Below are 25,014 nucleotides of genomic sequence, written 5' to 3'. Positions count from 1 at the left end.
ACCTTAAAAAATTTATGTCAAATATATATAATTTAAATAAAGGAAACTTGTTTCAAAAATTCTACAAGTAAAAGTAAAATATTGCCACGTGTCCTTGGGTAATATTAAAAAATAAAAGTTAATCAAAACAGACACGTATTATTTAACTAAAGGATAGAATAATAATTCATTCATGTATCCTGTTTCCTTTAAAACTGCTATAATACTTATTTTATTTAAGAAATTCATATATTTATATTTTTTATCGTTTTCTTTAAAAACTATGTGCTCATGAATGTGTCATGCTCTGTTTGTAGAGCTAAAAATTTAACTAAAAGTGGACAGCATAACCTTTATACATTTATAAAAATTTGACAATTATCTTTGTATAAAACCCAAGTTTAGTTTTACTAAGTCAATTAATATTAATTCAACTGAAAAATTAACTTAAAAATAATTTTTTATTGTTGGAATATCGACTGTCCAACATAAGCTTGTAACAATCAATATGGCATTACAGATCCATTTGACCTAAAAAGAAGTGTTATCGATCATCTAATGTGAGAATTTTAAACGTGGCTTATCGGCTTTTTGAACATAGCTTACCTTCCAATCATTAGCCAACGAAAATTTGATATTGATGATTAAGATAAAGATTTAGGGGTTTTGAGCACTTAACTACAATTATGACATGCGATATATTGGTATCATCTGTGTACAGACTCTGCTCACAACAGTAATGCTTCCGGAAAAACATACGAATTCAACAGCAACACTTTGCCTCCATTTTTGCTTACCAACACTTCCCTTCCATGGCAATCTAATAATAGAAAAAACATGAATAATTGGAGGTCCCAACCTCTCCTCTGTACCCCGCAGGGACCAGTGATATCAATCCATCGGTCATTTGGGACCCAAGTTTCATCTGATGGGGACTGTTATATACTCTTGTACCTCCTATCCCACTAAGCTAATATTCTAATTCCCATGCTTGAAAATGAAATTAAAAGCATATTTTAGAATATATTGGGTTTTCAAGATTCTAACCTCCAAAATTTTTACTCCCCTTTTTTCTTCCATTTTACTGAAAAAAAAAACGTAAATTGATATAAAATAATAAAGAGAAGTTTCCTTGGATTAAAAAAATACAGGGTTAATGCTGTCTCCACATGCTGGTTCTGTGGGAGCTAATCATCATTGCACATGTCAAATGTGGAGGGCAATTTGGTAAAAGAAATCACGAATTTATGGGACCCAGATCACCAATAGGATGTGCTGGGCCACGTGGCGAACTCATGTGGTGAGTGTGTACCTTTCTATCTTGCACATTGTTGGGTAATGCTTACGAGTAATATTAAAATAATAGTACCACGAACATGGAATCAAGTTCCCTTAGGTTGCCGGTTATAGTGAAGGAAGCTGTCTTGTTTGAACCAGAAAGAAGCCAAGGACTCAACCAAAGACCGGTATTTGAACATATTATGTACTTTGCTCAACGCATTTGCTAAGCCGGTCAGTCTTTTCTCTTTACTGTTGATTGAGAAATGTGTGTTCTTTTGATGCAATGTTTTCGGTTTTGTTTATATTCAAAAAAAGCTTTTAACTTTATGTCTTTTTCTCATGTAAATTTTGCTGGGCTTTCCTTTTTTATGTTAATTTGTATAGTTTTTTTTCTTTCTAAACTATGTTGTTTTCTTGTCTTCTTTTTATGCTATGATTATTTATGGGTTCCTTGGTGTGGTTAAGGTTATGGGTTTTAGAGCTTTGGTTTGAGTTTTTGCTTTGTTGGGTTTAGTTTTTTATGCTATGTCTAAATTTTGGTCATGGATCTGCAAACAGAATTTGAAAAGATTATTGGGATTTAATCAAGTTGTCTGAAATTCATAGATGCTGGAAATTTTCAGTTTATGGAGAGGGTCAACATTCAACAAGGTTGTCATTTCTTGAGAAGCTGATGTTAGAACTTGCTTGCCATTTCGACAACTGATCTCATGTCTGGTCTAAGTACTTTCTGCAAATTAATGGATTAGATTACAAAACTGAGAAGAAAATCTGGTAATTCAGTATTAGTTTGGTATAATTATAGTTTTCCTTGCCCCTAATTGGCATGGAAATTGCCACTGTTGAGAACATCCACCTCCCTGCAGTCGGATTCCGCAACTGTTACAAGGTTGCAAGCCTTACGAAGACAATTTTAGACACGATACAAATATCGAACCTAAGAGACCGGTATGTCCTCGGAGGACAATTAGGATGGGGACAATTTGGCGTGATTAGAGTCTGCTCTGATAAATTAACCGGAGAGGTTTTGGCTTGTAAATCCATTGCTAAAGATAGGTTGGTCACACTAGACGATTTCTGCAGCATCAAGCTTGAGATTGAGATAATGACTAAGTTATCAGGGCACCCGAATGTTGTGGACTTGAAAGCAGTTTATGAAGATGAGGACTTCGTGCACTTGGTCATGGAGTTATGTGCAGGAGGGGAACTTTTCCATCGGCTCGAGAAATACGGAAGGTTTTCAGAGTCCGAGGCTCGTGTTCTTTTCAAGCACTTGATGCAAGTAGTCAAGTACTGTCACAACAATGGCATCGTTCATAGGGATCTGAAACCGGAAAACATTCTCTTAGCAACTAAATCCTCGTCCTCTCCGATTAAACTTGCAGATTTCGGCCTTGCAACTTATATAAAACAGGGTGAGGTCTCCATTGTGTGCTTTGTTTATTTCCTTTAGAAGACAACATTTTGATCACTAAAATTTGTGATGTTTTGCAAACAGGGGAGAATTTGCATGGAACTGTAGGGAGCCCATTTTATATAGCACCAGAGGTTTTAACAGGGGGATATGATGAAGCAGCTGATGTGTGGAGTGCTGGGGTTATATTGTATATTCTTTTAAGTGGAATGCCTCCTTTTGGGGGAAAGACTAAATCAAAGATATTTGATGCTGTTAGGGCGGCTGAGCTAAGGTTCCCCATTGATCCCTGGGATCACATCTCTTTATCTGCCAGGGATTTGGTCACTGGTATGCTTTGTGTTGATCCTTCTAAGAGGCTCACTTCTGCACAGGTTCTAGGTAAGTTGATATCCATTCCTTTTAGGATTCTTGAAAGATATCTGATAATGGGGATCAGGCATGGATGCTAATATGAAAGTCACTGTTAGCAGAGCATCCATGGGTTGAGGATTGCAGACAAGTGGGTCAAGAAGCAGACCAGCAAAACAACCCTGCTTGCAGAGACCTTGAAGTGGGAGGAAGTTCTTTCTCTACACTGTTCATCAAAAGAAATCAAGATTATAGCTTTAGCGATGGATCACTTGTATCTTTTAATGGCCAACCGGGGACCCCTGCATTCACCTGCAAATCATCGTTATCTTCTTTCTTAGTTGAAAATGGCAGTCCTTGTTCCGAATCTGAAGGATTTTCATTTACAAGCTGTTGTGAATCAACTGCAGCAGAGTTCTCATCTGCAATTCCGTCAATGCCAAGTTTTACTTTCTTCAGTCCAATATCTGCTGTTGAACCACTAAATGTTTCGGTGGCAAATAAAGCCGAGACATTGGAGATGAGTGCCGAATCCAGAGGTATTTGTTTCCGTTTTGTTCTTGGCATGGAAATTATGAGTGTCTAACGTAGAATTATGCTGATCTGTTCTTTCACTCCACAGAATCAAACTTAGTAAAGCTGTCTATGTTGCCGGATTCTTTGGTTCCAGTATCTGTTAGGGGAGGACCTAACGGGTCCCGGCTTGGCATTCATAGTAAACGGAACCACACAATCAGTCTCGGTGAGATCAATCACTTCGATCTCGTGGTGAACGAGTCGGTAATCCGTTGGGCATCCTGTACCCATATTCCTACAGCCCCATCACTTAGATTATCACTAGTCTGCTAGAAAGTGTTCATACCAAGATTGACCATATTGCTGGGCCTAATGGAGTAAATAGAACGAGAAAATAGAGAAAAAGAATTGCAGATACTGACATTCGAATTCTCTGAGATAGGTACAAGAGAAATCCGAGTTTAGAAGAATTTTGTTTGCTTAAGCCTGTTGTGTTGAGTGATGATTCTTTTTTTAATTTGTAAGTGATTTTCATATGTACAGTCACGTTGTAATATTATCCTACTTAATCATCTCTAACAAGGTGCACTGTAACATTGAGAGAAACAATTTTGATCCCTTGATTGTTCGTAAAATTGTAAATTTCCAATGAAAATACTTGTATGATTAACGACCGCCCTTACAGCACTTTGCAAGATTAGTTTTACATAATGGATAACTTTATTCAACACAAAACCAGGTAATTTACTATCTGTTTACAGATATCCTACACCCTACAGAAGTATTAGGTCTATAATGCAGTGGGGTTTCAGTAAGAAAATCATAAAGAAAATTGCAGAATAATTGCACCTTTTTTAAAGCTTTCAGACTAAGGCCTTTTTCTCTTCATCTTCAAGTTCTACACTTTCCACTTCTTCAGAAGAGGTTTCCCGATGATGCCTCGCATTTACATTTGATGTTGGAATCCAGGGTGCTGGTTTACTGTCCGGCAACATCTTTAATATGATTCCCATGGCTATGAGCAACAGCCCGGATCCGTGCTGTTCGGTTAAAGGTTTTGTAAATATCATGTATGACAGCAACAAAGTGACAGCTTTTCTAGCAGTTGTTATCTACAAGCAGATGAAACAAGAACACTAGTAGTTAAATGGGATCATGAATGGTTTTGAGAATGAAATTTTTAGAAAATCATTATGTCTAAAAGAAAATACAAGTATGTTTCTTTTACCATGGCCGTCACTGCAGCACCAAAGATAGCAATGAGAGATAAAACTGACATTTGACCGATGAATGTGGCCATAGCTTCGAACACCAACACCCCATACACATAAGGATGCTGCAAGTTATTGGCATAAGTCAAACACATAGAAACAAGAGATCATGGTAATTTTTGCTTAAAATCAAGCCAAAGAGCATGCAAGTAGAATAATTTTGGTAGCCTTTACATGCATTTGCACATGTGCCTAAGTTTCTCCCATCTTGAAATACCGTGTCTGACATATGGTATTAGGATATAACTTCCAAAGAGCCTCCAAATACATTAAAAAAGCTTTAAAAAATGAGACCATACTTGTCCAAACTCATACATGTATTCAGTACTTACACCGAAGTCCGAATAACATAGATATGTTTAAATTTCTTCTAGAGTTTCCCGTATTTGTTAGATCTTGGAGGGCCACATCCCCATACTCAAGTCCAAATATACATTGGAAATGGGTACTTGTTTAAGTCGCATAATACAATGTTATTGTATGCACTTGAGGGATGCTATTTACCTGAGAACAAGAATTCCATGCCCTAACAAGCTCTCCTGTTAGAATCATTGGCACAACTAAGAAAGGAATCCCAACTACTGTTGAGCAAAACAACATCTCCATCTGTAAAAGAAAATGAATAAATACACAATACAACATAAAATTATCGATAAAGTGATAGTTCTTACAAACAGAAATGAAAAAAATTTATAGCTACCTGAGTTGTCTCCGGATTCATGGTGAATATTGCTTCTTGGAAATTACCCAGAAAGGCATCCATAACCAAAGCACCCAAAATCATTATAATACCGATGATGCTAAAATTAGGATATGTTTGGGCATCGGCTAAGGTGAAAAGGATGAGACCAATAACAAGAAGCAGAGCAGAGATGTATTCATGAAATGGATATTTCCTTCTCAGCCCAGGAATGAAGGCACCCATAATCATAACAGGCAGCACCTAAAATTCCATAAAAAGTGAAGAGTTAAAAGAAGAAAAAGAAAAGCGAGCGTCTTAAATTTGCAGAATGCTTTGATCTATGGTACTCGGACTCAGGTGTGAGTGACAAATACGAGTATTTGTCCAATACAAATATGTTCAATGTTTCAAAAGTTTTTTGTATACTCATCGTGTCCTGTTATGCATCGGATACGGATACTTCAAAACACTACAATATCTATACTTATTTTTTAATTCTGATAAACTTTTTAAAGAAAAGTTTATTCAACTAAAGAAAGGGTAGTAACAAGCAATTTGTATACGAATTTCTTGAAATAGTTAGTTACCTTTGTAGATTTAAACATAATTTGTGCTGGGTAGTTGAGGTAAGCCAAAGAACCTTTGGTTAATCCATGAGAACCCATGAGAACAGCTGAGAGTTTCACATATGTTTTCCATGGATTCACCATTTTCTTCGTGGTAAAGCCTTGAAGCATTATCAATATCAGGTAAACAAATCCTTGTACAAAAGTGAAATACCATCCATAGCTGAAACATTTGCATGATTTTTAAGTCGAGAAAAATCCCAAGTATATACATAATTTCAAGAAATATATATTATCTAATCATGGGAAGGATGATGAATGTACCTGAATTGAAGCCTATTATATACATATTCCTACAAGCAAGCAAATGAACTCATCAATTATCACACTGAAATGGGATTTTTTTTTTCTTTTGGAGATTGAAATGGGAATATGAATCCAATAAATCAGTTGCATGCATTCATTGAATTATTTTTGACCATATAAATCCTTCAACTAATCTACTGCCAACTTTTTTTTTTTTGGTACAACCAAGCAATTGAACAAGCAAAAAAAAGCAAAACTATTAGAATTTCCTATCTCTCTTCCTTTTCCATAATTTTCTCAGCAACCAAACAGAAACCCAGAAAGGGAAAAACCAGGCATGCATGGCTGGGAATTGGTCACATGCAGAGCCAAAAAACTATTTCAAATGAAGTGACTGGATCAAAACAAAAATAAAATGAAAAGTTTCTAGCTGATCAACACTCCCCTAAAGCAGTGATCAAATAACAGGTAAAAGTTAGGAAGAACAAACCTCACAAATGCCATTAACAAGGTAACCAAAGAAGAACCCAGACGAACAAATAAGAAACTGTTGCCATTTTGGCCTATCTGTAAGGGGAATTCCAAACAAAGACCTTGCTTGATCCTCGCCTTTCATCTTCCTTTCAACAAAGTCTGAACGAGTTTAATTTACCAAACCTCAACCCCCCCCCCCTTCAATGAAAAACCTGAATAAAGCCCATAAAACAGATGAAAAAAGGGTGTTTAAAAAACGGTTCCATTGTTTATTTTTATCACCCTGAAAGCTAAAAAAGCTAGAATTCTTATTGTTACTAGAAGAAGTAAAGTATCAAAAAGAAAATGATATCTTTTAAAAGACTTCACTTATATCTCTCTCTCTCCACCTTACTGGAAATGGTGGGTGCATCAGATTTAGGGGAGATGGAAAGATCGGTGGAGTGTTAGGGATCTTTCTCTCTTTGGGAAAAATGGTGGCAAACAGGGCATAGAAAGATGAGAGAAATGTAAAGAAAATGGAGGGAGTCTCTCCAAGTCAATAATCGACATCAAGCCCCCCTTCAACACGGCAGCAACTTCGGTTTTGGTGGGAGATTTATCTGAAAATTCTCGGAAATTTGTTTTCTCGAGATAATACTACATACGAGAAGTTTGACTTCTGGGTTTCTTGGGTTTTTATCCGTTCCTAAACTTCTGTGAATTTAATTAGACTAGATTATTATGGTGGGGTTGAATGCATCAGATTTTAAATTACGTTAAATATAATTAAGCGACATCGTTGGGAATATATATATTTAATTATATTTAAAGTATGTTTTCTTTTTAAATTAAGTTTTAAATACAATTAAGTGGTTTTATTTGTAATATACACCACATAAAAAAAGAACCGAAAGGAAACATTAAGTTTTAAGCTTAGTCCTTTTAATTACAAAATGCATCTTTATTTGGTTATATTTAAAGTGAATCCTATTTATAGAATTGATTTTAATAATAAATTATACTATTTAATAAATACAATAATCTATATATTGGTCTTTTATTATTCAATTCCGTTTTATCATTTATATTCGAGGTTTGTAGGTATCATTCTAATAATGTCGTCCTCAAAGTTTAAACATGTGTCTCCACAATGTGCTTTGCTATTGACTTTTAAAATAAGAAAATATATTATTTTACCTCATTTTAACTAAGAATAAGATAAAGGTGTAATCTTTGGAAAAATATAATTTGTTGCATTTCTGTTTCATTTTAATAATTTACAATACTAAAATATATAATTTTATATTATTATCCATTTATTTTCATAACTAAATTTAAATAAAAATATTTTAAAAATTATTTAATTGAAATTTAAATTAGGTGGGGTGGAAGACAAAATATTTAATTAATATATATTTAATATCCTTTTAATTTGTTTATTTACCTTAATTAGATCAATCAAATTTTAAGCAAAACGCTTCAATTTTAAAAATATATTTTATATACTTAAATTAATCCACTCAATCCGCCCGTGCATCATGAAGGTAAAAAACTAGTAGTATATATAATATACAGAATTTTTGGATTTTAGGTTAGTTATTTGAGTTTCAAAAAGAATTGATCTAAAAAGTATGAGTTTTGATAAAAATATATGCCAAAAATGAGTTTTGCAAAATAAAAAAAAAAATTTGTTTAGAAAACAGGTCGAACCTTGTGTAAGACTTTTTAGTCCGGGCCTGGCTTGAATTTGCAAAAAAAAAAAGTTATTTTATTGTTGTTTTCTCATTTTTTTGTCATTATTTGTTGCTATTATTATGTTCTTATTGTTTAGATATTGTACAACTCTTGTTTTATTGATAATTTGGCTACTATTTTAGATGTATTTGATTGTTAAGTTGCACCTATCTTAGTGTTATTTAAGTATAAATATTTTTTAATCTGCTGGAAAATATTTATTTTAATGTTTTTAGTATTTTTTATGTACTATATTTTTAAATTTTTTATATAAAAATAAAATAAAAAATTTTAATACTGGTTGAGCCCGAGTTTAGGATCTACAATTCGAGTCAAGCTTGGACAAAAATTTAGGCTCGTTTTTTGTGCTGGGCCGGGCCAGGCCCAAACCTATCAAACGAGTCTAAAATTTCGTTAAGACTCAACCCAGCCTATGAATAGGTCTAATTGTGAAGGTTTTGCGAGTTTATCACATTGCTCCTAGGCAATTGTCAAGGTGTCTTGGTGGTTGCTTACATATTTTTTGGATTGTACAAAACATCGGGAAAATCCTTCCATAGACCACAACCAACTTTTAGAATATGTTCACTCTTTCCTCTACTAATCCTTCTAGCGTAAGAGAGTTCCAACCTCGAAATAAAGACATGTCTTGAATACTTCATATATATAACCCTAAAATCAAGTGAAGCCTTTTAAATCGGACGAAAGGTCGATACTTGTACTAAACGTTTTGTAAAGACTTGCTCTAAATTTTGTTCAAATCTTCCCGTTATATGACACCTATCCACTAGAAGTCTCGTCAGTATTCCAATGTTATTGTTGTTTCATCATATAAGAGATGATACGTACGAGTTTCAGGTTTCCATCATTCAATCAGAACAAATAGGGTTGAAAGAATGAACGCAATTTCCCCATTTAGCGAGCATGATTAAAATTAGCAAATGCTAATTGGGGAATAATTCTATTGTCAACCATGTTTATACTCATATTGCTGTGAAATTGAACCTCAAGAAAAATAGTTCAATGTTGACAATCATTACGACATGCTTGGAAATTATAATTTTGAGATATTTACCTATATAGGCTTTAATATAGAAGAGAATTTGTTTTAATTTTTTTTTTGTATGTGTGTGCGGAAAATTAAATTATTGTGCACGACTAGACACCCGTAAATATCATATACAAAATTAAATATTATCTTGAGATGCTTCAAAATTAAACTAAATTGTTATTATTTAAATAGGATGTCAAGATCCCTTAATTATATTAAATTTTATCACACGTATACATAAGTGAACAAAAATAGAATTATTTCAACAAATTATTATTATGCAACGATAAGAGATTTTTAATATAAAAGTAAATAATTATTCTAAATGGAATGGAGGAGAACGATATGATATGGTGGTGAATTTATCGCAGATATAAGAAACGGTTGGCACTTTGCATTTCCTTTATAACACACGTGTACATCTGGTAAAAGTAGGCCACACTGGAATCCACCGAACCTTTATATTTTTCATATCTTTTTTTTTTTTTACAATTTTAAATATAATTTAAGAAAATACATTTTATCAATATCTTAATTTTTTTAAGTATTAAAATGAGATTTACTTTTAATTTTATTTTAAATGGATAAGTTCTAAATTTAATATTATTGGACCCAAGGTTCCTTGCTTCCTGCTTGCCTCTAATGCCTGAAATCCGGGATTAATGTCAACTAGTGATGTTAGCGCCAAACCCAATTCTTTTTTTTTTTTTTAAGAAAGAAAGCCCAGATACAAAAAAGAATCTGTTAATTATTATTTGATTTTACAATAATACTCGATTGAGTATCATCTTTTAATAAGATCTTATTTTCATTACTAAATTTATTATTTATTTTTCGGATACTCTTAAATTTTACTCTCCAATCTTTGAGACACAAGTCATTAATTATCTGAATTTCAAGAACATTGCTAATCGATGCAAGTCTCTTTTGAAGAATTTCAATAAGCAAAGCATTATCACTCCCCAATTCAACTTGTCTAAATCCTTTATTCCAAGCTAATCTGAGGCCTTTAAGAACAACTTTGGCTTCAGTCTGAAAAATATCTGTGATACCTATTGGCATTTTGAACCCAAACAACCAGTCACCGCTTAGTCCTCTTGCCACTCCATCGATTGCTACTCCTGAACCGCAACTTGATAATAATCCGTCAACATTAATTTTGGTTCATCCAACAATTGGTTTCTGCCAACAGTTTATCGTCATGGAATTGCATGCCCATCTTCCAATTGTTCCTCCAATTTGCAAGAATTTAGTAGTCCCATTCATGGATACAAATTTGAATATAGAGTAAATCGTTATGATTCGGCACAAAATTGGAAACGGTCATAAAAACTAGAGTTTAATCGGTTTATGAGTTTTTAACATTTTTATTACATTACTGTCGAATAGGTGAGTCAATCGATTTAATGAATTAATTTAACTCTATATTATTGATGTTAATCGAAAACTTAAAACATAATTTTTTTGCCACTTTACTTATAATTTAATCTACTTAAATAATATTTTATAAAGTTAATCTTAATTACTATTTAATATTAAAAAATATTTTATCAAATTTTAATTTATAAAATATATATAAAATAGTATTTTAAATATGTATCCTCTCAACATAGAATGGAAGTTGTGTTTTTAGAGCATGGAATTGGAAATGTTCGGTTTTCTATCACCCATGAAAGTAGGCAACTTGCCATCCTAATTGGAAGATATCATATCAATATTACGTCTTCGGTCGGACGGAGTAGATCGAGAGATTAATCAGTATATCAATTCATAACCAGGTAAAAAATTGCAAATTAGTTAAATTAGATTAAAAATTAATTTAGCCGATCAAATCGGATTAGATAATTTTTAACATTTTTTATTTTAATTTTTATGAATTTCGAATAATTTATTTAATTTCAACCATTTAAACCAATTACTTGATTAATTTCAAAAACATTAATAAATTCCACTATTTTATTATTATATATATGCGCATATATATACTAACCTCAATGTGACGTGCTATGCACGTTAAAATGTTAATATAAAATTAATTTAATAAATTTTATATAAATACTAAAATTCTATATAACACATGCGTGTGGGGTCATGTATTTAGAATATAAGCTTGCATTTAAACATTACTTACAATATATAACGTAAGATTTGAAAATAATAATAATAACACATATAAAATATATATATTATATATGTTATGAAAAAATAGTTTAAATTGTAAGTAAAATGAGATTTAAATAGATAAATATATTTGCAAAACACTTCAGTTTGCTATAAGTTGAACATGACTGTCCAAACACGTTTCAATCACGATATTGAGCATCCAACGAAACAAAAATAAAAATAAAGAAAGTAAAGAGAGATTTTGCACACAATCGTTTGCTAACGCGGTTCATAAATAATCCTATTTTTTTGCATAATAATAAAATCGTAACAAAATAGCAAAAAAGAAACAACAAAATAATTAAAAAAAGTCTAATTTTTTTGCAGATCCGGTCGGGGCGGGCCTCTACCAAAAAAAATCCTGGTCCGCATGTACAATTCTAAGTCCAACACAAAGTCCAAGCTTTTCAAATTGATAAAGTAGGTTAGCTAAAATGGATTATTTGCTGAAAATACCCGTATATCGCACACGAATTTCGAAATGGGTTTATTAAGATAATGCTTAGCTCCCAAGAAAGAAATTATTCTACTCTCAAAACCTCAAAGGTACATAGTAATTAAACAAATGGAGACAACATTTATGCACACAAAAATGACTTCTTTTAAGTCTCTAAAAAAAACCAGCTAGAAAACTTAAACACACTCTCTTGAATATACATATACCGTACTACAAAATATCAACTTCTAAAAACATAGGGTTTAGCACCTTAAAAACCCTTTCTGCTTTAATTTTTCCCTGTATTTGCTTGGGTATATGACAACAGAGTCTAAACATAGACCCCCTTTCGTATGCGTGCAATCGATTTGAGTCATCGATAGCTTAATCTTTGTTGATGAATTCGAGTTCTTGACATTGAAGTCCCCGATATGGTAGTGAAACCATTTTCCAGGTTCATTCAAAGTACATTGAGATCTGGCATGCTGACCATCTGATGTCCATAGTTGAAACCTTACGGGTTTTTTATCCCAACCATGGATGTGCTCCGAGTTGCAGATTCGGCGACCAAACCTCTTAGAGGAACGACCTAGCTGCAGTCTGAAGAAAACGCTATAGCTTCCTGCTGGAAAGGGAAATTCCACCTCTCCGTCGACTTCAAACCACCAGGTTTGCTGCAGATATGCGATCGAATGGAACCTAAATCGCAATGGAACGGAAATTGACATTAGCATCCAGCATTCCATTTCAACACCATCTATCCCAACAATCACTCTGACGTTCGACCAAATTAGAAATATGTATGAATATAATGAATTTCAAATAACGGTCAACAAGCAATGAGTCATTACTTAAGGTCTGACATAAATGATCAAACCTGTGTTGGTAAATTATGTAATTCTTAGATTCTAGCTTGTACTTCACAATGTTGACAAATCAACCTCGTATTTATGCTTTTGCATACCGACAGTATTCGTATGAATCATATCCTTCAAAAGCTCAAGAAAAAAAATAAAAGGCTATGCTTTCTATAGTTTAATCAAAAGCAATATAATGACGAATGAGTCTTAACTCGATTGGCATAGGCATTGTTGCCAATGCAGGAGGACGTGGATTCGAGTGCACTTCAGCACATTATCCACCTATTTATGGGTTGAGAAGGGGCTCAGAATCTATAATGAGATTATTCAAAGAGTAAAAAGTAATATAAAGAACAAGAGACTGAATCTTTTTATGAGAATTCTAACTAGTTGTGTAATAAATCCTCGAGTTCATGTAAATAAAGGGTTAAGTATTCGTCTCTGCAACTTAATATAGAGATTTGAATGTCAAACACAGTTGCTTTAAACCACTAATACAACTCTAACTATGGAAATGACAAAACCTTGAACAGCCAGCCAAAAAATAGGCTTTTTTTTTTCCCTTAAAGGGGCAAGTTTTTAAAGAATAAAATACCATTTAGACAATCATCATAATCATCACCATGCATCTAGAAATGGAGATCCATGGATTACACTGAAATTGAACAAAAAAAAACGAACAAAAAATTACATACTGTGGATCGATTCGGCACGATATGCCCCAAAAATTCTTGATTTTGATCAGCCAATCTAAAAGAATCCACGATAAGAAACTAGAAATCCTACCATTTTCCCTCAATTTAATATGATAAAGAAAAGCTCTTGAACCTCACCTAGATTCATCAGTTGGAATATGATTCCAATATCTTCGATCATCAATCCCTGTTATATGTAATCCCTTTGAAGATATTGACATGCATAAACCACCACTGCTCTTATCTAGCCATACTTTCTGCAAAGAAAAAAAAATCCTCAAGGGCTAGCCATGAAAATTACGAATTTATAATTGTTTATTTCTTAAAAAAAGAATAAAGACCTGGACTTACTCAGCTTTGCTACGTTGTTTTTCAACAAATAAAGAAGTATCAAGTCATGAAGACCCAGGATTATCTAATAGTGAAAGCCAAAAGGACTCATAGGGGAAAATAACAGTGAAATTTCGAGTCTTTACAAGAATAAAAACACAAAAGAGAAGTTGAAAGACCCAGGATTTCAACCCCAGTTTTCTCGGTATCCAAACAAAAACAATGAAAGAAAGGGAAGTAAAAGACCATACCTTGGTACCACCATCAAGAGTATTTGTTGTACAGAGCAATGAATATATTTCTCGTTTACCCAAATTTTCAGGCGCAAAAGTTAGAATTTTATCAACAAGGACTTGATAATTAGATGGCAATTTCGATTCCCAAACAAAATCAGCCCAAGAAGCACCTCTAAATGCTCTGTTCAACTTTCCCAATTTACATATCTCCGGAGGATCCAAATACCCAATAATTAATGCCACACAGCTCTCTGGTAAATCTCCCAAACTGGGTGACGATGATGAAACAGATGATAAACCCCCTTGGTTAATGAACAAAACAGAGAAATAGGCACCCATCAAGAGAAAACAAAACAGAAAACTAGAGAGTTCTTAAGGCAGAGTATTGCTTTATAAATCATAAAAGAAGGAAGTAAAGAGATAGAGCTAGAAAAACAGAGAGGTGGCGAAGATGGACGCGTGCTTGGTTTTTGAGGATCTTTGGTTTTTTTTTTCTCTTCCTCTTCTTTTTTAATGTGTTTTGTCTGTTATTATATCTACCGATAAAAAAAGGGCGACAATAGGAAAGGGGAGACTTTGGGTGGTCTACTAAGGAAAGGAAGGCTGTTGGATTTTGATTCATTGATATCACTATTATAATATTAAAAAATTATATCATTTTGATTTGAGTTTTCCTGTTGACTTCTGATTTAAATTTTGGATATTTTCTTCCTCTTAACTTTTTATTATTGTTATATTTATTTAATATTATAAATATACCATGGATTAGAAGCTACGTTATATTTTGATTTAGGGCTAATTTTTATTATTATTATATTCATGGGGTTGTATAAACCTAGGTATTTCTAGGTTTGGAAATTTAGGGCTATGATTTTTCCCTTGTTTAGAAAAAAATCATTTTATTACAAACAAAGTTACAAAAGAAATTTCATTTTCTCTATATTTCTTTATATAAAAAATGCAATACTGTAAAAAAAAGTGTAATATAAATTTTAAAATCCAATTTATTTTTATTTTGTAAAGGTGAAATTATTATAAATATGAGAAAATGGGGAAATTACCAATAAAAGCCCATTTATTTTTAAAATTATCGAAATAGGTCAGGTCCTAAATTAATTACCGGAATGGGCTAATTTCTCCCAAAACGCGTTCACGTCAGCGCGTTGTCAGGGGATAAAGCCGTTTATCATCGCGTCCACGTCATCGTGTCTGCTACAGTACCAACGGCTATTTTTTTTACTGTTGGTAACCCCCCAACGGCTATTTTAAAAATTATTTAAAATTGCATAAATGAAAAAAAATCTTAAATAATATTTAAAAATTATATTTAACACTTACCATTTTCATTTGTTTGACAGATATGTGTTTATCATCGAGACGAATTAATTCTCCGACCATTGATAACACGATCAAATTTTTTTGATTTAAAAAAATAAATTAAAAAAATTATAGCTTTTTCAGAAAAAAATTAAAGAGAGCCTTGAGAGAAATTTGAGAGAATATTGAAAGATTGAAGATGAAAAGGATTTAAGTGTGAAAAAAATGAAAGGGGGGTTTATAGTTTTTTTTTTACCATTGGGGGGTTACCAACGGTAAAAAAAAATAGCCGTTGGTATTGTAGTAGACATCGGGAAAACGCTTCCTCAAGAAAACGTTTTGTCCACGTGGACACAAAGCGCGCCCTCAAGGACGCGTTTTCTGTCCTCGTGGACAAAGCGCTTCCTTGATGAAGCGTTTTCTTGTTTTATCCCTTGACAACGTGCTGACGTGGACACGTTTTGAGAGAAATTAACCCATTTTGATAATTAATTTAGGACCTGACCCATTTCGATAATTTTAAAAATAAAGGGGCTTTTATTGGCAATTTACCCAAGAAAATGTACATTTTATTTTGGCTACCAACTCTCAGCGTTATATTACTATATCATTAATGAATATATTTTTATGAATGATAATGCATACGGATTTCTTTTTATTCAATATTATTTTAAGGGCATTATTTGTCCTCAAAGTATTTCCGTTTTTTTTCCGGTTTGGTTATTTAAAAGAAGCCAGCCGTCCATTCCAACCTCTCAAAAATGGACACGTGTTTTACTTTTTCAATCAAGTATATATTTGCATGTTTCATTATCAAATTCAACATAGGGAATTGAAAACAAAATATTCTGGAATTTTAAATTAATTTTGTACTATTAAAGATCGATTTATTCATTGTTAAACAAGAAAATGATTATTATCCTAAAATATTATGCACCGTTGTATTGCTTATAGGACATATGTTTTCTTTTCTTTAAGAAATATTAATCGCATCATAAAATTTTTAAATGTACGATAGATACATAACTAACAACTTTTCATGAATTATCAATCTTTTTAAATATGTGATTTTCACACGCATATACGTATAATAGGATTTTAAATATTTAAAAACAAGTTAAACGATTTATTTTCTTGAGAAAATACACCTTCGACACAACAAATGAGCTCTTAATTTGGGTAGAGAAAGAATGGAATCCATACTATTAAATAAAAAAATTAAATGATTAAAATAGATGCTAAATTTTCTTATTAAATTTAGATTCAATATAAACCTATTATTTTTGTCATATGGTTATTAAGTGGGTCTTTTATTTTATTTTAAAATGTAACACTAATGATAATAATAATAAAAAAGCGGCTTCATAGGGAGAGTTTCGACGGGGACAGTAATAAGTCCAAATATATAAAGTGATCACATTAAAGTCTTTAAATGCAATAATTAATGTTTAGCCTCAAAAATGAAAAGGACTTGCAATTATTTGGATAAAACAAATGGCTTATTACATCTATGGGAACATTTGATAATATAGTTTAATTAACAAACACCATGTTTTTATCATTCTATTCTCACACAAATTATTTATAAAACCATTCCTTAATCTTACTTTTATCAATAATATAAGGAAAAGAATAACACAATACTATAAAAACAAATGTAATAGTGACCAATAGAGTGAGGTGCAACAGTAATCAATGTAGCTGGGATTTGCTTTATTAGTGTCAGCTTATAGTAATAGGGATGTAATTTGTCTGGAAATGTCTTTTACATGAGTGCTACCAAATTGCCTAACTATTATTTTACAATGGCAAACAATTCGGTTCAACTATTTAAATTATTGGGATGTTATTTTTTTAAAAGCCCATTTCAATAGCTACCTCTAAGTGATGATTTGATGATTAGTACGGTAGATTATTACCTATTGATGAGTAGAAGAACATACCTTAGATCCAAGTCGATCTAATGATTATTGTCGGAGATTAGAGAAGAAAGTTATTTGGATTTTGATTTGTAAATTCGTGATGTTCAAAGCTATTTCATGAAAAAAGAAGAAGAAGAAGAAGAAGAAGAAGACTGAAGTATAGAATAGAAGGGGAATGAGAGCTTTAGATTAGTATAGGTGGTGTAAACAAAGAAGACCAAACAATAGTAATTTTAATATAACCCAATGACTTAAATAAAAACTTTAAAATTGTTCAGTGACGTAATCTTTTGAAGTTGAGTGATTAAAACACAAACTCAGTAATAGTTTAGTGACGTAGAGGTGTAATTTATCCTTGTATTAATTTGCAACATCACATTTGTTAAGGGGTTAAATTGTAATTATATTTTTTCCGTAACCAGGCTATCTATTGCCAGTAGTAGTGACTAAACCCTTTGTTGCGGGTGCTCTCCGAAGAGGTAAATGACTAGCTATGAAATGTGATTCATTCCTATGAGTGAGGATTAAACCCCCTCTATCACATGAATAAAGAATGAGGTGAACAACCATCACACTATACTACAACTCGTGTAATTATACATGACTGTTTGGCATGGATGATGGATGAAAGTTTCTTTTTAGAAGGTGACATCCATGAAAGTTGAAAGATGTGAGTGAAAAATTATTGACCAGAAATGAAAGGAAAAGAAAAAATCTCCGAAACAAAACCACTATGGGAAGGGCATTACTTTGTTTTTGTAAGTTGTCTTTATTTTTGTAATTATATGATGAAGAAGCACGAGAGTGGACGTGTCATTCCATTTGGTTGTGGAAGATCATGAAGGACAGCTAATATTGATGCTGATGGGAGAACAAGAAGACAACGTTAATAGTTCAAAGGCTAATGTTAGCCTTAAATATGATGCTGACATTAGCGGCGAACTCGCACGGTAATGTAGACCTCTCATCACCATCATCAACTTGTGTTTTGTATTTATTTCCTCTAATTGTACGGGACGCTACATGCAGTATCAAATTTATACTTCTTTTTATTTTTATTTTTTCAGTCCTAAAATATTTGTCACATAATTTTTTTTCAAATATCAATTTAACTGTTGAATCCCGTAAACCTGATTGGATTTAAATTATTAAACAAAATATTTCAATAGAAATTACATGAATATTAATATAAAAATATCTAAACAAATGATTTGATAGGGGTACATGCAAATGGTCCGAGGTGCTAACTCGAGAAATGACGTGAGAAGACGAATACATTCTCTAAGATTTTTTGTTGTTGTTGGATGAACCAAAAATAGTGATAAACCTAACATCTAAATATTATGAACCCAATGATAATACAAGTAGATATCAGCATTTTGATATCTTGGAAACAAGGATATTATGTTATATATGTTGATAGCTGATAAAAACAAACATGTGCAAATCATCAAAAAAAGCCAAAAATGGTTTCGTACATCTTTATTATTATCCAGTAAAAGAGTAAGACGAAGTATGGTGGTCGGAAAGAGAATGGGCACCCATGAGTATTATAACTTCATAAAGCTGATTTAAAAGTAGAGGTCGTAGTAAAATAATAAATAAAATATATATCAAAATTTTGGCGTTTTGTATATATACATTTTGTTAATTTCACCTTTATTTATTTTTAGTTAAACTTTTAAAAGAAATTAAATTCAATCAACTTTTAAAAATAGTTAAATTGTAGTCTTTAACAAAAAAATACAAACTAAAAATATTAAAATTTTAAATATAACAACCTAGTTGGTTAAGCCTCGTTTACACGTGCACCAATATTTTTCAAAGAAATTTATCATATAACCAAAAGAATTGATCCTTTTGAGAAATCAATGTCTTACTCTATTATTTTAAAGGAACAAAACAAGAGAATAATAGTCAGACAAATGGTTCGGTCCGATTTAGGTGTCGTTTAGATAGGATCCAAATCAAACTCGTCATTAATTTGAGACATTAATAGGGTGAACACCCAATCTATTTAACGCTAGGCATAATGACTATAAACATCTCAAAAATACTCTTTTCGTCCTATAAATAAATCTTACAGTATATAAAGTTCCATATTTGATTCTTTAATCATGATGATAGAAAATACATACAACTTAAATAAGGCCATAAGCAAACCAACATCAAAATAACCCTTCTCCTCTTTGAAACACATTTGGAAGTGCCCCTATACCAATCGAGTTGCCATACCAATACCATAAAAAATAGAGTTTTAATCACATTTATGTTGATTTTGAAAATTAAGATCAAAATTTTTTTTGAAAAAAAATATACACTCACAAAAAATGTAAATGTTGATAAGAGAGATAAATGTTGAAAACTAACTCGTAAATATTGAAATTAAACACTAAATGGTTTTAATAAGATGTGATTTAAACTGTGCTTCATGACAATGACCATTTTAATAGATCCACACATTATATACAATCTATTCCCTATGCCCCTTTCAATCAATTTCTTTCTCCTTTTTTTAATCTTACAAATTTGAGAGGGGTATGAAAGACGGAATTCGAACCCTAATATGATGCCAAGTAATAATAATTGTCACTCCAATTGTGACCCCATCAAATTGAACACTCACAGAAGTAAAACACAGGTCATTGTCATTCAGGTAAATTGTACCCTTCCTGAAATTTCATATGCTTCAAACATTCACGAACCCTTAAGAAATTCCATAATCTAAGTGAACTAAAATTACCTAGTGGTATTCTATGATATTCATGTAATAGTTAAGGTGTTATTAGATCAACTCCAGAAATAGGGCTTCTTGTTTGTTTGCTAATCCAAGTTCATTCAGCGTCAAGCTGCATTCATCATCACTGAAAGCACGCCTTGGGTACGGCCTCACCTGTTGAAATGATCAAATTAATGTGGAAAATGTTCCTTGTAGGAAGGCAAGTAGTCAATAGCAAAGTCACTCAGAATGTGGAGTGAGCGCTGGATGCGGTTGTGTCCAACACAAGCATGTACAGACTTTTTTCCATATATTTAGAGGGTTCTTAGAGAACCATTCTCTCATACCCAAATCCGAAATGTGTCAGGCACAAGCATAGGAGATAGGTATTTCACAAGAAAAAAAAAAGTCAGACCAAAATAAGTGAAAACTAATCCTTAAATAGTGTAAAATAAATCATGCATCCATCTAGATTAACAAGAAGCCAAGAATGATACGGAACTAGGCAAAAAGCTTGGGACAAAAACTTTACCAATCGGTAAGTGCCTGGCTTGACTCCTCTACCGATATCTATGAAGTCATAGAGAGACTGCAAAGCAGATCAAAATCAGATCAAGTTTTAAGCCTTCTGTTCAAGGAAATGTGATAGAAGTGAACTTTTATTCATGAATTTACCTGCAGCCTGTCAGACTTGAGAAATAAACGGCCCCTTCGACTGCCATCTGGCATTCGCACTAGAAGGTTTACAGCATTTTCCTCATCGGCTGATGGCTCCAGAGGCAGAGAAGCTTCTTTAGCAGCTAATTGTCTCTCACATTCCTGCAAGTAAGAATCACATATGATGCAATTCAGAACCAAGAAAACTGCATATCTACAGTGTAACTATTCAGTTAAGCCTGAATGGAGTATGTTAGCATGATGTTATGTCAATTGCAGAGAAAAGCAACAAACAGATGAATACTTATTTATTCTAGTAGAGAGAAATGTAAATTATCCTAAAAATAAAATGCAAATTATATCATCAGTAAGACATCCACAGCATAACTTGTTGAAGTAAAGTCAACAAGTAGTTCAAGGTTTTTACAAGTTCTTTTCCTTCCAGCACAAATTTACTGGTAAAATCTAAATCATCCCATATAAAGCTATAAGCAAACACGTAGATAATAAAGTTACTGATAGGATCTCACCCTTTATCTCAGGAAACAAGATATGAGACAGAACATTTCATTTTCCATAATAAATGGATTGAGCTGATTTACCAATGATCAGAGCATAATTAATTACCTGTTCCTCCTCCATTTTCCTGCGGGACTCTTCCTCTTTCCGTTTTTCTTCTTCAAGAGCAGCTTTTCTAGCTGCTTCCTCCTCTAAACGGCAAGCTTCAGCTTCTTGAATTGCCTTCAACTCTTTTTCTCTGTCAGCTTGCAATGATGCATTATATTCATCATCCTGAATGCATCGTGTATGCAAGCAACTATTAGACCATTACTTCTGGCCCAAAGAAGTATATAACTTTCAGTCAGAGCACAAATCAAAATGACAAAAGAAAGAAAAACTAACTTGTTGTTCCCGTATCAGGCGTTGAGCTTCCAAAGAGGGTGATGGAGGACGAGGGGTACGCCAGGGATTAGAGCCCTCAGGTCGAATGAAGTGATGAGGTGCATAGGCAAAACGATACCCATTCTCAGGGATTCCACCAAACATCGCAGCCTCAAGCATGACTGCCTCATCATGTTCCACAGAAGAAATACCACCCCACTATCATATAATACAAAACACAAAGCCAGAATTTTCTTTAGTAAAGAACATAAGCGAAAGGCATTAGTTAGAGGAGAAAGTCATGAGCAAATAAATGGAATAGAACATATATTTAAATTCTCATTTGGCATCTGCACAATTTATGAAAGGATTAAACCTCATCAGAAGGGAATTCATTTCCATTGTTCAGCGGGGGATTGCCTATTCCTTGCTGTCCAGGACTTGATGGTGCGCTAGCCTCCACAACTCCAACTTCGTTTGCAGATTCTCCTGGGCCAGATGATGTCTGTCTAGACCTGTGCCTAAATAGAGGCTGCTCATCCCCATCTGCAGCTTCAGCTTGAATGGAAGAGCTTCCTTCCATTAACCTACATCAACTCAATTCAGGACAGCCATAAAATTAAGAGAAGGCACATAGACTTCCATGTTTGTAACAACAATATAATTCCCATTGTTTAACTGGTGACAATGACTGTACCTCCCATTTGAGACTGCTATGTTCCCAAGATGCTCATTAGGTGGTATAGAAGCTTCCACTTCTGATGTTCTGGCACAGTAACCCTGCTCACGCAATGCCTTCTCTTGCTCTGCTGTCTGAATTTGTTCATGTTAAAAAAAACGTATAGATTATAGTAGGATAACATGACTTGAACAAAGTACAGTTCAACAAACCTTAAAGGACAATGAAACTGCTTCTTCAAGTACAGCATCCTCTGAATGAGACATATTATGCCAAGGCACAGTATTACTTAACTCCTGCCCAAACATGAAAAAGGCAATCTGTAAAACAAGCATTTACAGCAACTACAAGAATGAAGGGCACCACAACACTATCAAACTGGAAGCGTCCTTTTTTTAAAACTTGCCTCAGTATCCCGCTTAGAGGCCTCAATGGCAGCTTGAATCATTTGTTCTTCAATGTCATTGCCATAGTCTGGCAAATTATCGAAGGCAGGAGCGCTGGGTGTAACATGCTGGTTGTTAGAGTTATCATTCTGCCATCTTGGCTGCGCAATTGAATCGTCACCTACTTCATCAATTGTAACAGTCTCATGGGAATTCGGGCCGAGAGCTTGTGCAGTTTCAGAGGCATCCTCAACAACAGGAGCATGACTAGATGGCTCATGGCTATTCTTAACCTCTCTCACCTCTGTTGGATGTGTAACCATTGGTTCATGAGTTGAACCAGAATCACCATCGAAGAAACTGCTATGGAAGTTTCGATCATGAAGAGACGATTGTTCGTTTGTTCTAGATGATGGTAGAAATGGAAGGACTGGCCCATTTGGTACAACTTCATTTGGATCATCTATATCCATGGCATCATCTACAGGAACTATGGTTGATCTTGGCCTTTTTTTTGTAGGAAACATGAGAAAACAAACAAACAAATAAAGCTATAAACCTAGAATTACTTATCATAAAAAAGTATTAGCATAATTCAGAAATATATACCTATCACCCTCGCTGAAATATGCATTTACAGCTGTATTGAGATTGCCAGCATGCTCCTGGTCCCAAGTGAAACAATTAACAGATAACAATGAGATGTTATATCTAACTCAATTTTATGATATGAAGCAAAGCATCCAAAACTCTAAGAAAAGGCAACCCAAATAGACATTATTATGATGGTAAGAAGCATTTTCCAGCAATCTCAGACATTTGTCTCCAAAAAGACCTACAAAAAGACCCTTAACAAACAACAGAATCAAAACCTAAGAATCTACTAGCTAGAATTAAACCTCAAATCAACCATCCCCGGTCACTCAGGAGTTTAGCTGCAAAGCGAGTAGCAATGACGCATATGAGCTTCACTTTTAAATCGCTTACTACATTCAATGAGACTTCTCGGTGTTAGCTGCCCATGTTTATGAAAGCATGACTAAGGCATGGAGGTTCAAAAAAACTTGTCCATTATCCCTGGCCAAACATTGCATACATTTTTCTGAAGCCATGAAAAGAATACAACTCTATCTTCAAAACATTTACAACTTTCAGCTTTTCCCCTTTCCAGTGTCCAGTCAGCCATCCAATTTCTTCGTTCTTGTTCATTCTTTAAAGCCAGTTCATTTGACTAATATAAGTTAAATCCAAGCAAAACAACTAATTGAAAAGAAAAATAATAAAATTTTCAAATAATTCATTCGAACCTTAAATTAACCCTTTGATTATAGTCATTGGCTAAAACCCAAGTCCAATTGCAACCAATAAAAATTCAGTTATCTTCAACAAACGAATCAAACGATGATCAGAAAAATAAATCAACAACATTAAGATATTATAAACCCTAAAAAAACTAAAAAAGAGAAGAAGAAGAAATCAGCCGATCATTGATCAACCTACAATCAGAAGCCAATTCGACAATCCAGTTTAATAATTTAACAAAATGAAATTAAGATTTAATTAAAGATTTTCCAAAAACTACCTCTAGCATGGAAATAGCAACAGCTTCGGGTGCCCCAGTGATGCTGATGAAAGTGTCGATTGCTTCTTGATTAGGTCTCACCATTGCAAAATTAGGGTTTCCTTATATTAACTTAATCTGTTTGGCAGCTTATAATTTCAGTTCAATGCAGAGGGGAAAATAAGAACGAATAAAAAGATAATTGTTGGGGGAAGAGCAGGCATGAAGCAAGCCCTTTTTATATATAAGAAGATAGTATAATTTTTATTTTTGTTAGTCATCATAAAAATAAAAAGGCTTTTTTATTCAATAAATATTAATTACGAAAAAACTATGGAAACAGATTAATTATGATAATTAATTTTTTATGTTATCTAGTCAAATAAAAATTTAAAAATTGAGATAATTGGATAATAAAACACAAAACTAAATAATTAAGATGATTATTAACGGATTTACTTTTTTTTTTTTTTGTTCGAATTAAAGTGAGAGTTTGTGGGATATTTTATGTTTTCTTGAAGAATAAGAAATGAATTATTTTAAAGACTTTTAACTACACGTGTG

The 25,014-nt window shown here is 33.1% G+C and overlaps 4 protein-coding genes across 8 annotated transcripts; 1 reads left to right on the top strand and 3 right to left on the bottom strand.

Annotated features, from left to right (window-relative positions):
* The first annotated feature begins 1,349 nt into the window (after positions 1–1,349).
* Positions 1,350–4,228, top strand: LOC105800244 (calcium-dependent protein kinase 34). 3 transcript variants are annotated; one of them, XM_012631249.2, is made up of 5 exons: positions 1,350–1,491; positions 1,884–2,675; positions 2,759–3,055; positions 3,148–3,564; positions 3,648–4,228. In XM_012631249.2, the coding sequence occupies exons 2-5, from the start codon at positions 2,087–2,089 to the stop codon at positions 3,872–3,874; spliced, it is 1,530 nt and encodes a 509-aa protein (XP_012486703.1). In that variant the 5' UTR covers positions 1,350–1,491; positions 1,884–2,086; the 3' UTR covers positions 3,875–4,228. The 3 variants fall into 3 exon arrangements, with proteins under 3 accessions (XP_012486703.1, XP_012486704.1, XP_052476520.1); XM_012631250.2 differs by having other exon boundaries at positions 1,819–2,675; XM_052620560.1 differs by having other exon boundaries at positions 1,368–1,491; positions 1,867–2,675.
* On the bottom strand, positions 4,184–7,507 carry LOC105800245 (UDP-galactose/UDP-glucose transporter 2). 2 transcript variants are annotated; one of them, XM_012631252.2, is made up of 8 exons: positions 7,235–7,507; positions 6,857–7,052; positions 6,385–6,413; positions 6,082–6,283; positions 5,513–5,755; positions 5,317–5,418; positions 4,770–4,877; positions 4,184–4,653 (listed from the first exon to the last, which is right to left on the bottom strand). In XM_012631252.2, exons 2-8 carry the CDS (start codon positions 6,980–6,982, stop codon positions 4,405–4,407), a joined length of 1,059 nt encoding a protein of 352 aa, XP_012486706.1. In that variant the 5' UTR covers positions 6,983–7,052; positions 7,235–7,507; the 3' UTR covers positions 4,184–4,404. The 2 variants fall into 2 exon arrangements, with proteins under 2 accessions (XP_012486706.1, XP_012486705.1); XM_012631251.2 differs by having other exon boundaries at positions 6,857–7,507.
* Positions 7,508–12,231: 4,724 nt separating this feature from the next.
* LOC105800242 (F-box protein PP2-A12) lies at positions 12,232–14,916 on the bottom strand. Of its 2 annotated transcripts, XM_012631247.2 has the most exons (4): positions 14,343–14,916; positions 13,900–14,018; positions 13,762–13,816; positions 12,716–12,905 (listed from the first exon to the last, which is right to left on the bottom strand). In XM_012631247.2, exons 1-4 carry the CDS (start codon positions 14,664–14,666, stop codon positions 12,864–12,866), a joined length of 540 nt encoding a protein of 179 aa, XP_012486701.1. In that variant the 5' UTR covers positions 14,667–14,916; the 3' UTR covers positions 12,716–12,863. The 2 variants fall into 2 exon arrangements, with proteins under 2 accessions (XP_012486700.1, XP_012486701.1); XM_012631246.2 differs by lacking the exon at positions 13,762–13,816 and having other exon boundaries at positions 12,232–12,905; positions 14,343–14,908.
* Positions 14,917–19,945: 5,029 nt separating this feature from the next.
* LOC105800241 (plant UBX domain-containing protein 8) lies at positions 19,946–24,680 on the bottom strand. The gene is made up of 11 exons (XM_012631245.2): positions 24,472–24,680; positions 23,499–23,554; positions 22,910–23,396; positions 22,716–22,799; positions 22,522–22,637; positions 22,201–22,411; positions 21,846–22,043; positions 21,570–21,734; positions 20,961–21,104; positions 20,818–20,874; positions 19,946–20,459 (listed from the first exon to the last, which is right to left on the bottom strand). Exons 1-11 carry the CDS (start codon positions 24,553–24,555, stop codon positions 20,352–20,354), a joined length of 1,710 nt encoding a protein of 569 aa, XP_012486699.1. The 5' UTR covers positions 24,556–24,680; the 3' UTR covers positions 19,946–20,351.
* Between the last annotated feature and the right edge of the window lie 334 nt (positions 24,681–25,014).

The sequence above is a fragment of the Gossypium raimondii genome, chromosome 9 (assembly GCF_025698545.1).
Source record: "Gossypium raimondii isolate GPD5lz chromosome 9, ASM2569854v1, whole genome shotgun sequence".
NCBI classification, from domain to species: domain Eukaryota; kingdom Viridiplantae; phylum Streptophyta; class Magnoliopsida; order Malvales; family Malvaceae; genus Gossypium; species Gossypium raimondii.
This window is presented reverse-complemented; position numbering and strand designations above follow the sequence as displayed.